Source organism: Selaginella moellendorffii, unplaced genomic scaffold (assembly GCF_000143415.4).
Source record: "Selaginella moellendorffii unplaced genomic scaffold, v1.0 SELMOscaffold_17, whole genome shotgun sequence".
In the NCBI taxonomy this organism is placed as follows: Eukaryota; Viridiplantae; Streptophyta; class Lycopodiopsida; order Selaginellales; family Selaginellaceae; genus Selaginella; species Selaginella moellendorffii.
Genome location: NW_003314278.1, coordinates 1,434,470 through 1,450,130, shown reverse-complemented (window position 1 = coordinate 1,450,130; position 15,661 = coordinate 1,434,470). Strand labels below are relative to the sequence as shown.

The window sequence follows — 15,661 nt, the reverse complement described above, 5'->3', positions numbered from 1 at the left end:
TTTCTAAGTTATGTATAATATTCATTAATGTTATAAATAAAAGTGGCATTTAATAAAGATGGATATGCAAAATAATTATCTTTTACTATTGATCTTTTTCTTCGGATTGCTCGGAGTAGTACAAAACTATTTTTGATCGGTAAAAATAAGCCTTGGAACGTATTTTTATATTTATTTTGAATTATAGCATAAATTGTAAATTTTATAATCTAATAGTATATAACTAAAAATTAACACATAAATATTAAAAATTAAAAGTAAATTTTACTTTAGAAAAAATAATTTAAAAAAGAAATATATATTTATCTGCCATAAATATCTGAATCAATGTTTTAGCATTTGCTCTAACAAACCATATATTCAGAAAAATTATCAATAAAAAAATTATATTTTGTCATAGTACTCCTACAAAACTTTTATTACTTAAGCATTTCTTATGTTACAAAATATCTAATTCATATTATAATTACAATATTAAAAAATTTATTAAATAATATATTTTAATTTGTATATGAATATTTTATATATGGCTATATTACTTTGATTTGATTGAATGTTGAGAGTTTCTTTGAAACAACACCTGGCCAGATGAACTTTTTGCTAGCAATAAAATAAAGTCTTTATAATTATTTATATATGTTAAAAATAGTAAAACATTAAGTATATATACTTTAATAAATTAATTAGTAAAATTTCTTATTTTGTAACATCATTTGATCATTTAAACTTTTAAATGCTTGTGGTGGCATAGTATCTTTACAGATTCTCACTCTTTTAAATAGTAAAATTATCTTTTTATTTATTTTTATATTATTCTATTAAAAATTAAACTTTTACAGTTTAAATTTATTTGCTAATAGATTCTATTAGCATTATATTTTTATATTTACTTTTAAATTTTTATAAATTATGTTTTATTTAAATACACACACATTATATATATATATATATATATACATATATATATATATATATACATATATATATATATATATATATATATACATATATATATATATATACATGTGTATATGTATATACATGTGTATATGTATATACATATGTGTATGTATATATATATATATGTATATATGTATATATATATATGTATATATATATATATATGTATATATATATATATATGTATATATATATATATATATACACATGTCTGTGTATATATGTGTGTGTGTGTGTGTGTGTGTGTGTGTATAAGAGCACTTTTAACATAGTTGAGCTCTTTTGAAATAGAAGTAAATTAAACCCCAAAAATGTAATGTAATTAAACATTTTTAAATGTAATTTTATTTTCATTTTCATGTATCCTACTGTCATTTTAAACTGATTTAACTTCTTTTGAAAACTTTCCTTTTGCTCCAATGATGAAATCATCCACATACACAGCATTCATAGTTGATATCCTTGTTTACAGATAAATATTTTAAGAAGGAAATTGTGATGAGTACTTTGATGCAAGCTTGAAATACACAACTCATACACTAGTCAATACATCTTATGTGGTGACATGAGGCCTCAGGAGTTACCTAAAGAAATATAAAATAAGCCATTTAGGAAGCTAGTATTAATATTCTCCCAAGGCTAATAAAGACATTAAGAAATCTAAAACAAGATAGTGTTTCAGAATGTATGGATTTATAGTTTGAGTAGCAATAAACAACCTATAATTGCTTGTGGTATGGCTATAGCATCTGCTACAAAAGAGGCAATTGGAACATAAGGTGGAGCAAGGAATGCTTACCCAAAATTACAACACCTCTGCCACTCTTAGATGGCTTTCTTGACATTTGGATTGGGTGTAGCCCATTGAGAAGTCTTAGTGTGGCATCTGGTGGAAGATTTCCATCACTTGGTCAAGCTCCAATGCCTGGGCAAACCTTGCATCACCGCAGTGCATGGGACCCTCATGCATCTTGTCCAAGATATATTGTGTAATGCTTGTGGTGGTAATAGTATTCCATGAGACATCATTCTGGCTGGGCATTTGGAGGAAGAGGTAGCATGCAAGATCCATATGCCCAGTCTGGACATACGTGTGGATCACATGTGAGTCGAGAACAAGTTTGGTTTCTCAATGGAATTGTGACCAAGCTCTAACACAACCAGATGAGCTGTGAGCACACCTAAACTCTGGGCAATCAGCCATGAAGTCATTCTAGTCTCCCTCTTAAAACTTTGCACAATGGAAGCATCTTTTCATTAACATCAAGCCAAAATAACAAAGGACACTTGATTAGAACATGTGAAGTGGTTAGGAACATGAAAAGTTAATTGGTTGAAAACAAGTATCTGTAAAAGCCCTGAGGCAGCTTTGATGGTGTTGGGAGTCATACCATTTGAAAGCCCTCATTAATCCACCTTGCTTTTACATTAAAGTGTGGTAGGGTAAGAAAAAATTAATGATGGCTAAATTTTTCTTATAAAGTTAATATATTAGAAAATTGTTTTTTTATATTGCCAATGTTTTGTTAGCCATTTTTATGATTGACTGTTTTATTAGACTTTTGTATATGATAGTTGGAAAAAGAAAATTTTGTAATAAATTAGCTCCAATAAAGGGTTGAAGAGCTTTTATTACCTCCATTTATGTAGATATAAAATAAGATAGCTATAAGATTTTATAAATTTAATATTGTGAGTGCATGGAATTTGAAAATAGAATACAAAAATGTGCATATTGAACCTCACAATATAAGCTTTCAATTACACTATGATAGATGTAGTGATTAATTTTTACATTAAAATTTGTAATATTCTAAAATGTTTTATAAGAAATTTTCTCTTGTAATTTCTCTTGTACTAATTTATTTATATTATTGTTATAATCTAAAATTTAATTGTAATTCTGATTAATATGATGTACTTATGAAATGTATTTTAGATTTAAACATGGTGGAGATCTTAATATATTTATTTTTATGTCTTCTAACAAATTTAAACTTATAAATAATCCAAATCTTATTAGAAGATATAAATTTTACAATTAATTGGGAAGATTATGAAATTATAGTATTTGAAGGTTTTGCAAAATATGAAATTATAGGATGGTATGATTGGAAACTATGATCATTTCAAGGATGGTATAAACATGAGCACACTTTAATTAAGTTTTTTAATATTAAACCTCAATATTATATCTTAAAATATTATAAAATATTTTATAATTTTAGTTTTTATTTAAATAAACAATTAATACAAAATATATATTAATATAAATTAATATGCTTCTAAAATATTCTAGAATATTTTGTGAAGTTAGGGTGACACTATTTTGATAAGAATAGATCTAATATAAAGACTTTTACCCTTGACTATAAATAGCTAATTTAGGCATCTAATAGAAGAATTTAAAGGTTAAACTTTTTTTTAAAAAAAATCAAAAGTTCGCTTTAAAATCTTCCTTCTGCTTTCCTGGTCATAAGCTTGTCCAATAACAGCTTCAAGACATGGCATCTAGCCAAGAATATGTAAATCTTCAATGTTCCAATCGACTAAGCCCAGTTCTATTGCTCCTCAGACAATCAGCCTTCATGGCTTGCCGGATCCGGATCACATCCTCAGGCCTCTGAGCAGCAGCATAGATGTTGGACAGCAAAAGATAAGGCGCTGTTTTCCGGGCCTCGGGATCCTGTTCCATGTCGATGAGCTGCTTGGCGGCCACGGCCCCTCGCTCCACATCGCCATGGACCCTGCAGGCATCCAGCAGCGATGTCCACGCCACGGCCAGTTCCTTGCGCGGGAGCTCCCTCACAAACTTTTGGGCCTCGCTAAGCTGTCCGGATCGTCCCAGCGCGTCGATCACACAGTGGTAGTGCTCCGGTAGCTGCGCAAGGCCGCGATCATCAGGCAACGAGTTGAAGTAGTCCCATGCTTGCTCTACGCGCCCGGCATGGCTGCAAGCGGTGAGGACTCCAATGAAAGTAATCTCGTCGGGTTCCACACCCTCGAGATCCATGCCCCAGAAGAGCTCTAGAGCTTCCATCGGATGCCCATTCTGGGCATAAGCGTAGATGATCGCAGTCCAGGACACCAGTGTCTTCTCGGGTATTTGGTGGAAGAGTTCCTCGGCGTGGATGAGATCGCCGAGGACGGCATAGGCCTGGCACAGGACTGTCCAGCAGATGCTATCTCTCTCGGGCATTCTCTCGAAGATCTCCACGGCTTTCTTGACATTCCCGGTCTGGGTGTAGCCATCGAGCAGCACCGTCCAGGACACCAAGTCGCGGTGCAGCATCTGGTGGAAGATTTCCATCGCTCGGTCGAGCTCCAGCGCCTGGGCGAAACCTCGCATCACCGCAGTGCACGGAACATGGCCGAGCTCGGGCATCTTGTCCAGGATAGTTCGCGCTTCCGAGAGAAGCCCGTTGATAACGCTTGCGGCGACGATGGTGTTCCACGAGACATCGTTCCGGGCGGGCATTTGGAGGAAGAGGTGGCGGGCGAGATCCATATGCCCGTTCTGGGCATACGCGTGGATCATGATGTGAGTCGAGAACAAGTTTGGCTTCTCGATGGAATCGTAGACACTCCGCGCGTCGCCAGCGCTGCCGCATCGCCCATACATCTCGACGATGAGATTTGCAAGAAATCTGCTCTTGCAGCGCTGCTGGATCCCTCCGGTTACCTGTTCGTGGAGTCTCCTCGCGTCGGCCAGGCTTCGGCACGAACGGATGAGCTGCGAGCACCGCCTAAACTCTGGGCTCCGGAAAAAATCAGCCATGAACGATCTTCATCCATGAATTCATCGATGGAATGTTAACATTAAAGGTTAAAGGTAAAATTGCGATTTTGCGCCGGCCGTGGGAAGAGCCTTGCGCTCTACCAACTGAGCTAGGCCGGCTTACGCAAATCCTCCACTTAATCTAAAGTAAACGCCAGCGTGGAGCTAGCTTGATCCTACGTGTGTCATGACGTGGTTTTGGGTATGGCGGCTGCGATTGCTAGCTGGCTATGGCGCCCTCCATTGTTCCCTCGGCATCGATCATACGGCGGCATCGATTTGAGGATTCGAAGGCGTTGCGCTGTCGCAAGGTAGCGTCTCGATCGATCGAGTTCTCTTTTCGGTGATTGATCTCTTGTCTCTAGAAAATGGAGGCCCTCTCCTCGGCCCCTGATTGCACCTTGTCGTGCGTCGCCCGACGACAAGGAAGAGAGCAGCAAAGAGGACAAGGCATTGGAATTTAAGATCGAAATGTTCTAGCACTTGACAAGCGACTGTTCTTTCGTTTTTTTTTTTTTTTTTTTCTTAGGGAGTGGAGACTGGAGGAAGTGATCCTCCCGCTGAAGTATCGGTACGTTCCTCGCGTTCTTTGCTTGGTTCCTTTTGTTTTAATTCTCGTCTTTAGCTCACAGGAGCCTTCTAAAGTGATCAGTGGGTCTCCTCTTCCAGGAGTCAAGGTAACTTTGGCACCAAAGAGTTTCCTTCTAACTACGACGGTTTTGTTCTTGAAAGGCGCCGCTCGAAAGCATCAAAATCCCGAAGGAGGTCCTGGAAACCATTCGTAACCAGATTTTCGGCTTTGATACGTTCTTTGCTACGAGCCAGGAGTACTATGAGGTAACAAGCTAGAGTTTAGTTTGCTGTTCGAGCTCAGGACATTGCAATGCAGGCGGGAGTTATCTTCCGTGGAAACATGCGTGGGGAGCCTGCGGCAAGCCATGCCAAGCTAAGCAGCAGACTACAGGTACGTGATATCGCTTGTGTTCCGCAAAAAAAAAGCTTTTACGATTGCCAACATCCAGGAAAAGTTTGGAGACGAGTACCAGCTTTTCTTCATCTCCGATCCAGAGGGAGACAAGCCTCTCGCGGCCATAGTCAGAAACACCTCCTTGCAAACTGAGCCAGGAGGTAATGGTCTCGGTTGGTAATTCGTGTCGATTCTTAAGAAGCTTGCTTGGTTCCACAGCTATACCCGACTGGTTTACAGTTAGCGCCTTTGGGCTCGTCTCACTTGTCACCATTTTTCTTCGAAACTCCCCTGCCCTGCAGCTGAGCCTCTTGTAACTCCTCGATTTCTTTTTTATCCTGTCCTTTTTTTCGCTCTCACATTTTCTCTACTTCTTGAAACTGATACTGTGGTGTGAAAAAACATTGCAGGACAGGAAGTTTTACTTTCGAACAGGTATTGGATGCTGTGCCGAGAGCGCTAGTCACTCTATCAGTTCTCCTTGCGCACGAAGCGGGCCACTACGTTGCTGCCAAGAGAAATGGAGCAAGCATCGGGTTGCCGTACTTCATTCCGAGCTGGCAGGTATGGATGGACTCGAGAACTTTTTCTGTGATCTATTGTTCGCTTTCATTTGCAGCTGGGGTCATTTGGTGGAATCACCAGAGTGACAAGCGTGCTGAAAAACAGATCAGAGCTCGCGGAAATTGCTGCGTCGGGTCCTCTCACTGGCGCGGTTCTCGCGCTGGCAATCATTGTTGTGGGGCTCTTGTTGACACCCGAAAAAGGAGACGGGCTTCTTGTCAGTTCATCAATCTTCCACGACTCCCTTCTTGTCGGAGGAATTGGTAGATCGGCTTTTGATATTATGTTGTGATGGACTAACGACTGTGACTTGTGCATGCAGCGAAGCTCTTACTTGGCGATGCTCTCAAGGAGGGTTCCACCATATCCATTAATCCAGTGATCCTCTCAGCGTGGTCTGGCTTGCTGATAAACGCAATCAACTGCATTCCAATTGGTGAGATTGACGGTGGACGAATCGCTCAAGCACTCTGGGGGAGGAAGGTAAACTTCTATAGTTGAGTGCTACGTACTCAAAGCTTGTTTTTGTATCTTTTCTTTTCTTTTTCAGGGGTGGTCTCGATTCACTGGTGTCTCAATTGCTCTACTTGGCTTAACTGGAATTTTCAGCGACGTTGCGCTCTACTGGGTCGTCCTGGTTGTTTTTCTCCAACGCGGGCCTATTGCTCCCCTCGCGGATGAGGTAACGCCTCCAAGCTCAAAGCATATAGTTGCTGGTGTTTCAGCTCTACTTCTAAGCTTGCTAGTCTGCTGCCCCTTTCCCTTTCTATTTGCTTGAAGGGTTAACTCAAGTTATTTCTCACATCTTTGATGTTCAAAAAATTCAAGCAAAACAAAATATACTCTTTTACGTGCGCGATTTTACTGCGCTTAGCATTTGGGAAGACTGCATCCAGTCCCCAAGTTTGGGCAAGTGGATGGAATGGCTTTCGGTGATGATGCTGGTTTCATGCAAAATGAGCTCCGTAGGGAAGGATGCTACTCTCGTCGGTGAGGTTCTTGGGTGCCGGGCCAGTGAGCTTGAAGAAGCCGTCGTTGGCACCGTGAAGGTGATGTTGTTTATAAAGTTAGGACATGAAAGACTTCACGTTGCTTTAGGGTTCTTGAGCTCCCTGGCTTCTTCCACCTGATGTTTGTTCCAGTTTTGTTCGAGGTGTTTGGGAGCTATTACAACTCGCGGTTTGTGGAGTGCCGCCCAGGCGGACGAGCCAGAAGCAGGCTGCCTCTTCAAGCTGAGGCTTGACTACCCCGTATGTTCGTCAGGAATGTGTGGAGCTGTTTAAGGAATCGGAGCTTGAGCTTCGCGAGAGAGAAGAGAGTGCGGAGGAAGAGAGTGAGCAGGAAGAAAGGAAGGGAGTGAGCAGGAAGAGGTACGAGGGGCAGCTATCCCGTTTTGCAGGGCACTCGGGGGACTGGAAAAACGATGATTGGCTTGTGGCACTCCTTGAGCTCCTCGTCATTTCACAATCGTCCGTAAAAAACATCGTAACCGTCTCTCGACTTGAAAAAGCTAATCAGGATCCGCAATCAGCAGCGTGTTGGCTGCTATGAAACCGAGCCCCTCAAAAGCACAACCGTCGCTTATGAAGATCATCGGGCACTCAAGTACCCACCAACTTTAGCTCTATCCCCCACAAAATAAAGCTTCTTCTCTTTGAAGATTGCATAAGTTCTCGTTGTGGTCATGAACGTGAACAAGAGCTGCAAACTTGTGTTTAGGGGGGAACTAGATTGGGGCGATGTGCAGCGGCACGTTTACTATGCTGGTTTTGTTCCAAGGCTTACGTTCCAGAAACCACGGCGGTTCCTTCCTGTTCTCAAAGAGCTGAAGGCTGAAACCGAACGCGAAAAATCACTGCTCTCCGTGATCTCTGTGGTTCCCTATTATCTGGACAAGGAGTTCCCGGATTTCGCTGTCCTCCTGGACAGAGGATCTTATTGGGCTGAAGGTTACACGAAGATTGGCCTGAAGTTTATAATGGAACAGCTTTTGAAACTTACGTGCCTCCTGCTCATCGACCACCAGCTTTTGGACGTTGCCTGAAGCTCGAGCGGGCATGGTCCGGGGCAGGATCTGCTCACAGTCAGCGAGGAACTTTGGAAACGTGAGATGAATCAGCAGTTCCATGATCTCTCCTCTGAAATCCGCCACGGGACCTCGCCGCGTCTTGTAGCATACAAGCGCATCGTGCCAGTGCAGGATCTTCACGTGTATTTCTACTCCAGTTTTGAGGATTTGGAGGAGAAGATCATAGATTGCCTGGACAAAGGTGTGAAGGCAGCTTATTTCTGGCCCAAGGTTGCAGACGGAGGCTGTCGTAGACAGCGTTTTCATCGACTTCAAGCGGCAAGTTACGTTCCTCCTGCAGTCGACTCTGGCCAAGACACGTAGGACTGTTGTCTGGCACCCAGTTTACATGCTGGTAGGCTTCCTACGTCAAAACAGCATAGGAGTTGTGGGGCTGTATTTTATGACATCGGAGACCAGCTATACTCACTTCGGCTACCAGACCTGGAAGAGATGAGCTGATGCTGCCCAATCTTCCTCAGTACAAGGTGAAGTTTAAGGTGCTCGAGAGCAACATGGAGAACCTGGAAAAGCTGCAGGAGTACAGGGGCGGCATTGATGAGAGCTTGAAACTGATGGCGGTAAACACTTCTGTGCATATCAACATTCTTGACATTTTTTTTATTTTGCAGAAATCAGGCAATAATATGCCAGAGTGCTGTATCCGCAAGCGAAGGCGGACGACTGACACGGACGTGGAAACTACTCCAACTGCGTGCGTGTGAGTTTTCTGGTATTTGCTTGTGAATGTTGGTTGGCTGAGCCGCTTTGAGCAGGACGCCTTATGCGTGGAGTGATCCACTGGAAAAGCTTGGAAGACATGACTTTTTTTTGCAAGGTCCAGACTTATGTTGATTTAGAGTGAGGAAGCTGTAGTGCTGGACAACACAAATTTTGATAACTCTTAGTTTGATAGCTCGAACCCACGACGCCCTTAATCGAGACATGTAGCGCCCACCAAACCATCAAAATCTTGAACATCATTGAATAGATAAGGTGATATAGCTTTAGCAACGAAGAGCTCCTTCTTTTTCTAGAGACGATTTTGATCTTGAAAGGCACCACTCGAAAGCATCAAAATCCCGAAAGAGGACCTGGAAACGATTCATAACCAGGTTTTCGGCTTCGATACGTTCTCGCTTACTATGAGCTGGCTGTTGGAGCTTAAAATACTGCGGGAGTTCTAAACATGCTTCTTGAAGTCTTATCTTCGAACAGCTGTGCCGAGAGCGCCAGTTCTCCTTGCACACAATGGGCCACTACGTTGCTGCGAAGTGAATTAGAGCAAGCATCGTATTCCGAGCTGGCAGGTACTCGAGAACTTTTTCTTTGATCTCTTGTTTTCGGGTCATTCGGTGGAATCACGGTGCTGAAAAACAGATTAGAGCTCGTGGAGTTATCTTGTCACCGGTGCAGTTTTCTTGCTGGCAATCATTGTTGTTTGTTGGGCGCTTGTTGACACCCGAACAAGGAGACGGGCTTCTTCTCAGTTCATCAATCGTTCAAGACTCAGGTAAATCGGCTTTGATATTACGTTGTGATGGACTAACGACTGATGCAGCGAAGTTCTTACTTGGTGATGCTCTTTCCACCATATCCATTAATCCAGTAATTCTCTCAGCGTGCTCTGGCTTGCTGATAAATGCAATCAAGCACTCTGGGGGAAAAAGGTTGTTTTTTTTTATTTTTCAGTGGTGGTCTTGATTGGATGGTGTTTCTATTGCTCTACTTGGCTTAACTTCAGCGACGTTTTTCTCCAAGGCGGGCCTGTTGCTCCTCACGCTGATGGAGTAAAGCCTCCAAGCTCAAAGCATATAATTGCTGGTGTTTCAGCTCTAGTGCTAAGCTTGATAGTTTGTCCCTTTCCGTTTCTATGTACTTGAGGGGAGCCGAGGTAATCTCAAGTTGGTTCTTTATTTTCTCACATCTTGGATGTTACAAAAAAAGATTCAAGCAAAACAAAACATACTCTTTTGCAGCGATTTTACTGCTTTTAGCACTTGGGAAGATCTGCCGGTGGTGGCTGTAGTGATTGCGAAGGACCCTTTCCATTGTTGACGATAAAGGCTGTATCCAGTCCCCAAGATTGGTGGATTTCCAAGTGGCAATGCATGAACCAAGCCCCTGCGAAAGAGAAGGAACAAAGTAAGTTTTCTTTGCTTCAGCGAAACTACTAACCGGGATTGTCTGTCTTGAATCTCAGTGCGGCCCATCCTCCAACGGGTACTCCGATAGTGTTCCTCTCCGGTGGATCAACGAGGTTGAATGTGGACGCCAGGGAAGAGTTGTAGTTTCCAAACCCCGTTCCAACGACGTAGAAGTTGTAGCCATGCAAGTGGATCGGATGGCTTTCAGTCGTGACGATGCTGGTATCTTGCAAAATGAGCTCGACATTGGCTCCGTAAGGAAGGACCGCTACTTTCGTCCGGGTTCCATTGATGGAGTTGAGGTTCTTGAGTGACGGGCCCGTGTAGTTGAACTTCACCAAAGGCGAGAAGGGGAAATCAGTGCTGTAGACGCCGGGGGTGTTGAAGTAGTGAGCTTGAAGAATGGCCGTTGTTGGCACCGTGAAGGTGATGTTGTTGACAGAAGCAGCAAACCTTCCGCCGTTAGGTCCCTGACAAGTTTTGTTTGAGGCTCCCGGTGGACAGTTCTCGACGGCCAGGCCAACCGTGAAGAAGAGGTGCTGGTCGACAGTCTGTGGAACCGCGATGGGATCCTCAGGAGTTGCGAGCTTCCTCAGCTTATTGTTGAAGGCCGTGACTGGTTTGGTGTCGTTGAAAAACGGGAGAGGCGGGAGAACTGGGGGGGACGAAGAAGAAGCTTGCTGGTACTGGAAAATGGCGGTGACGGTGGTGTTGTCAAAGGTTACGTTTTGGCCCGACTCGTACGAGTGAGCAGCCATGAAGTAGCGTCCTGGAGCTTGGTTGGCAGTCACCAACAGGTTCATGGTCTGCCCTGGAGCAATCACCACGACGTTGGTGTTGAAAGGCTTGACGTAGCCAGCGTCCGCTTCCACCACGGTTAGAGTGTGGTTGGCTATGGCGAAGAAGAGCTCCGTGTTGAGGACAGCGTTCACGAGCCGGAGGAGATAAGTTTTCCCAGGAAGAGCATTGAGGACGAAGACATCTGCGATATAAACTCGTTAGCTGTCCAGAAAGGAGGTCTGGAAACGATCAGCGCACCTTGGGAGGAGCAATTGTAGAGAGGCCCGGGTTTTCCATTGATGGTGAAGGCATCCGAGATGTTTGGACCGCCGCCGGTTCCAAGCGCTTGCTTGACGACTTTGAAAACGTCGCTCTTCCACCACTCGCCTGGACGGAAAACTCTCAAAGTTAGACAAGCTCATCGGGTTTCTAGTGCGGTCTCTTACTGAAGACGAGTGGAACTTCCTTCTCGGGCTTTGGAAAGGGGTAGCCGAGGCCGGGCTTTGGATGGATGATGAAGGCTCCATGCACGGTTGCTCTCAGCCAGTTGATGTGCGCGTGCCACCACAGAGTTCCTCGCTGCTCGGTGACCGTGAAGTTGTACGTGAACGTCTGGTTTGGCTGGATCGGGCACTGGGTGATGTAGGCGGGTCCATCAAACCAGGCGGATCGCAGTTGCCTCACTCCATGCCTGGTATAAACTCTCGAGAATTCAATCATCTCTCTTTAATTTTCTTCTTTGCTTCAGGACTTACCAGTGTATGGTCATGTTGTGTGGGACTCGGTTCGTGACTTTGACGACAACGCGATCGCCCTCGTCGAGGTGAATCGTTGGTCCTGGAAACTTTCGGTTCACTGAGATTATGTGCTTGGTGCTGCAGAGCTTGCTCACTTTGTGCGATTGGATCTAGCAAACAAGGCCGCGAGTTTCATCCATCCACTCTGGAGAAGAAAGACCCATTCTACTCACCGTGAAGTTGTAGTGCCTGGTAACTCCGGCTTGGACTCCCTGTGCGAGCGCAAGAACAATGCCGATGGCGAGCAGCAGCATGGTGGAGTGCATTGCCTCTTCCCGAGCAAAGACGAAGCAAACGAATGAAGAGCTCGAGCTGAGAACTCCCGAGCTGCGATCCCGGCGATGGAAATTCCGGAGTGACGATGGCAGCCATTTATACCCGGGGCCAAGGTTTCCAGCAGACAAGAACAGCCAACAAACTGCGTGGCCACACACACTTGAGGACCAAGGCAAGCAAGAGAGAGAGAGTAGTCGGAGCACAAAGACAGAACAACAATTCCACCAGCCGAGAAGCGCGCCAAATCACCAAACTTTGGCATTTCCATCCATTCCCTTCTCTTCTTTTGGGTGCTGTACGAAGCAAGCGGCGCTGGGCCGTCGGATGCGCACCCCGGGCCGCACGCTGGCCGTCGGATCGCCGGTTGGCCATCGGTTTCCTAGCTTGGAAAGGAATCGTGATCATTCTGCCTATCCATTCCACTGCACTCTAGCTCTCCAACTAAAATCTAGGTAGATTTTAGGGCAAAGTGTCGCGATTTTAGGGCCACGTCAGCGCTTGATCCTCCACGTGGACGGCGTCTTCCTCTCAAGCTATGGCGGCTTCTTTGCGGCAACATCCAAGCTTCTCGGCTCCAAGCGCCCGCTCTTGCTTAAATCGCTCGCGGCGGGCAGTGCTCGTTCGGTGCTGCGCTGGTGAGTAACGCGCATTCCTCCAGAGATCCAAATTTCTCTCCGCTGCGCTGTGATTCGCAGCAGCGGGAGAACAAGATGGCTCCAGAAGGAGCACTCTCGGAGCTCTAGCCTGCGGCCTCTGCGCTGGATTCGCGATCGCTACAACAGCGTTTTCTTCCATTGCCGAGGTGAGAGAGTACTTCCGGTTCTTCCCGCGAGTTCTTGAAAGTTTGTAAGTTTCTTTCCTTTCCAGGTGAGGCTACCACCACTCTCGAATGATCCCAGGCGCTGCGAGCGCGCCTTCGTGGGCAACACCATCGGCCAGGCCAACGGCGTCGCGGACAAGCTCCTGGATCTTCGCTTCTGCGACTTCACGGATAACAAGGAGGGGCTCAAAGGCAAGACGCTGTCCGCAGCTCTCATGGCCGACGCCAAGTTCGATGGCGCGGACATGACCGAGGTGGTCATGTCCAAAGCCTACGCCGTCGGGGGCAGCTTCAAAGGTGATCGTTTTCTTCCCTGGCGCTGGCTTCTCAAAACTTTGAATCGCAGGAACTGATTTCACCAACGCTGTCCTTGACCGGGTTGTCTTCGACAAGGCCGATATGAAAGGTGCCGTTTTCCGGAACACCGTCCTGTCCGGCTCCACTTTCCAAGGAGCCAATCTGGAGAATGCCGACTTTGAGAACGCGCTGATTGGCTACAACGATGCCAGGAAGCTCTGCTTAAATCCCACACTTTCAGAGGAGAGCACGATCGAGCTTGCCTGTAAGCGGTGATGGCGATCGTCGACAAGAGATTGAGAGAGAAGTTTGCGGTTTGCTGTCTGAACTGCGACTGCGAGTGTAAAAGATATATATATACATATACATACTTTTGGATCGAGCGAAAACTAGACGTCAACTTCCATACTTGCGGTCCCATCGTTGTCTATCCGGAGAACATCAAGCTTGCTGAGAAAGAGAGATTTCTATCAGTACCACGATCTTACAACAAGAAAAAATAAACCTTTTACCTGTCAGGCTGTGAGTAAAAGAATCGTAACATTCCCCTAGGGAGAACCAGTGAGCTTTCGAAATCCCGTGGATGGCCTATCCCCTTCAACCAAACACCAGCGACACGCTTCATCAGGACAAAAAGAAAAGCACGCAACTTCGATTTATTCACCTTTGATGAGGCGTGGAACATCAGTCCTGTAATTTCTTGACCGAGACGGTCTATCCAAACCTTTCTCGCTTGAACTAGTTCCAGGACCCAGTCAAATATCTGTTTTGCAAACAAGCCACAGAACTAAGGAACGCGGGACAAGGAAAAAGACTCTACCTGAGCTAATCGATATCGAGGAGGTTCGAGATGTCCACCATTGAATCGAAATCCTGTCCCTTGACACTCCGGACAGAAGATCGGCTTGTCCTGGTGATTGAGGTGCTGCTGCCCGACACTCTGGAGGCTCTTGCGGAAGTTCCGGCTGAAGTGCAGCGAGTGTCCCATCCAGAACTTAGCGTCAAACAACAAGATCCAGTTGATGAGACAGTAAGTGTGATAGACGTGGAAAGCCTGCAACCAAAAAACTAGAGAAGTTAAACCCAAGAACACCATAGAAATCACGAAAGTGGGATGACAAACAAGAACAAGGAAGAAAGAACATACCCCGAGCCAGTTTCGACTGTGACACATCATTTGCCTGTTGCTCATGTTGAGAAGCGTGGCAACATCCTTCCCAGCGACCATCTTTTGCCGGCAGATGAAGCAAATCCTCTCGGTTTGCTTCGTGCGCTTCCGGCCCCTCGTCCCTTTCTTTGCCTGCTGCTCGACAATCGCCATAGCTCGAGGAGCACTGCCGCTATTGTTCTCCCCAGTCTCTTCTTTGGCGGAAGAACACAGCACCACGCCTTTGCCGAGTCCTTCGCTGTATGGAAACACGACGAGTCCATACTCGGCCTGGCCGCTTTGCTGCTGCTTCACAAGCACTCGCTTCTCCAGCCAGCAAGCCTCCACGAACTGAGCACCAGGCCGGACCTTGACGAACATCTGCCCTTGATCGACCAGCTGGAGTGGAAGCTCCGGCAGAGCAACCAGATTTAATGGAGCCACCAGAGAGGAAGAGGTGTTAGAGCTGGGGCTGTCCACTTCCATCTTGGAAGAATGCCGGTGGTTCTTGGTCCCATAGATCCTCTTTTGAGCGCCCACAATGCTGCCTGCCTCGCTGCCTTGCCTCTCATCGTCGGGCTTTGGCGACACGAGGCCACTCCCAGCCAAATGCCGCGCGTGGAGATTTCCCTTGAGGTGATTCCACAAGGAATCGTCGTTGTAGCTGCGAGTGCCGCAGACGAGGCAGAAGAAGATCGGGCGCTTGCCGTCGCGGCGGAGCTCGATGCAGGTGTGGCCGCGCTGCGCGGCATCGCGAACAACAGCTCGAGCTGCCTCCTCCTTGACGCCTTTCAGCATCGCGGCCATGGATTCTTGTGCTTGGCGGGGGAATTCGTCGTCGTCATCGTCAACCCTAGCTGCCGCTGCCGCTGCCGCGGCTCCATCCCCCTGGAAAATCTCATACCTCGCGAGAGCATTCGGTGGACGCGCTGGAGAAAGAAACCCTCTCTCTCTCTCCCGAGGCGCGCGCGTTCTTCTCCGATAACTTAGAAGATAGTGAAGACCCAGGGAGGAATATTCCAGTTTATTTTATGACGTACACAAAGAAATGGTTAAAATA

The 15,661-nt window shown here is 45.6% G+C and overlaps 5 protein-coding genes across 6 annotated transcripts; 2 read left to right on the top strand and 3 right to left on the bottom strand.

Moving 5' to 3' along the window:
* Positions 1 to 3,493: 3,493 nt before the first annotated feature.
* Positions 3,494 to 4,309, bottom strand: LOC112346732 (pentatricopeptide repeat-containing protein At2g22070-like). Its single transcript, XM_024676309.1, has one exon. It carries the CDS (start codon positions 4,307 to 4,309, stop codon positions 3,494 to 3,496), a length of 816 nt encoding a protein of 271 aa, XP_024532077.1.
* A 627-nt stretch (positions 4,310 to 4,936) lies between these two features.
* Positions 4,937 to 7,131, top strand: LOC9639962 (probable zinc metalloprotease EGY2, chloroplastic). 2 transcript variants are annotated; one of them, XM_002971661.2, is made up of 12 exons: positions 4,937 to 5,049; positions 5,104 to 5,188; positions 5,268 to 5,309; positions 5,371 to 5,415; positions 5,471 to 5,575; positions 5,628 to 5,702; positions 5,761 to 5,866; positions 5,925 to 6,018; positions 6,116 to 6,269; positions 6,325 to 6,532; positions 6,592 to 6,752; positions 6,820 to 7,131. In XM_002971661.2, exons 1-12 carry the CDS (start codon positions 4,943 to 4,945, stop codon positions 7,045 to 7,047), a joined length of 1,410 nt encoding a protein of 469 aa, XP_002971707.2. In that variant the 5' UTR covers positions 4,937 to 4,942; the 3' UTR covers positions 7,048 to 7,131. The 2 variants fall into 2 exon arrangements, with proteins under 2 accessions (XP_002971707.2, XP_024532332.1); XM_024676564.1 differs by having other exon boundaries at positions 6,592 to 6,748; positions 6,820 to 6,986.
* Positions 7,132 to 10,242: 3,111 nt separating this feature from the next.
* Positions 10,243 to 12,382, bottom strand: LOC9640232 (laccase-13). Its single transcript, XM_002971457.2, has 6 exons — positions 12,235 to 12,382; positions 12,020 to 12,171; positions 11,711 to 11,955; positions 11,523 to 11,651; positions 10,516 to 11,466; positions 10,243 to 10,461 (listed from the first exon to the last, which is right to left on the bottom strand). The coding sequence occupies exons 1-6, from the start codon at positions 12,325 to 12,327 to the stop codon at positions 10,331 to 10,333; spliced, it is 1,701 nt and encodes a 566-aa protein (XP_002971503.2). The 5' UTR covers positions 12,328 to 12,382; the 3' UTR covers positions 10,243 to 10,330.
* A 414-nt stretch (positions 12,383 to 12,796) lies between these two features.
* Positions 12,797 to 13,843, top strand: LOC9639961 (thylakoid lumenal 17.4 kDa protein, chloroplastic). The gene is made up of 4 exons (XM_002971660.2): positions 12,797 to 12,972; positions 13,033 to 13,139; positions 13,205 to 13,454; positions 13,504 to 13,843. The coding sequence occupies exons 1-4, from the start codon at positions 12,873 to 12,875 to the stop codon at positions 13,728 to 13,730; spliced, it is 684 nt and encodes a 227-aa protein (XP_002971706.2). The 5' UTR covers positions 12,797 to 12,872; the 3' UTR covers positions 13,731 to 13,843.
* Positions 13,751 to 15,580, bottom strand: LOC9640231. The gene is made up of 5 exons (XM_002971456.2): positions 14,602 to 15,580; positions 14,275 to 14,508; positions 14,119 to 14,217; positions 13,967 to 14,049; positions 13,751 to 13,904 (listed from the first exon to the last, which is right to left on the bottom strand). Exons 1-5 carry the CDS (start codon positions 15,406 to 15,408, stop codon positions 13,844 to 13,846), a joined length of 1,284 nt encoding a protein of 427 aa, XP_002971502.2. The 5' UTR covers positions 15,409 to 15,580; the 3' UTR covers positions 13,751 to 13,843.
* Positions 15,581 to 15,661: the final 81 nt, after the last annotated feature.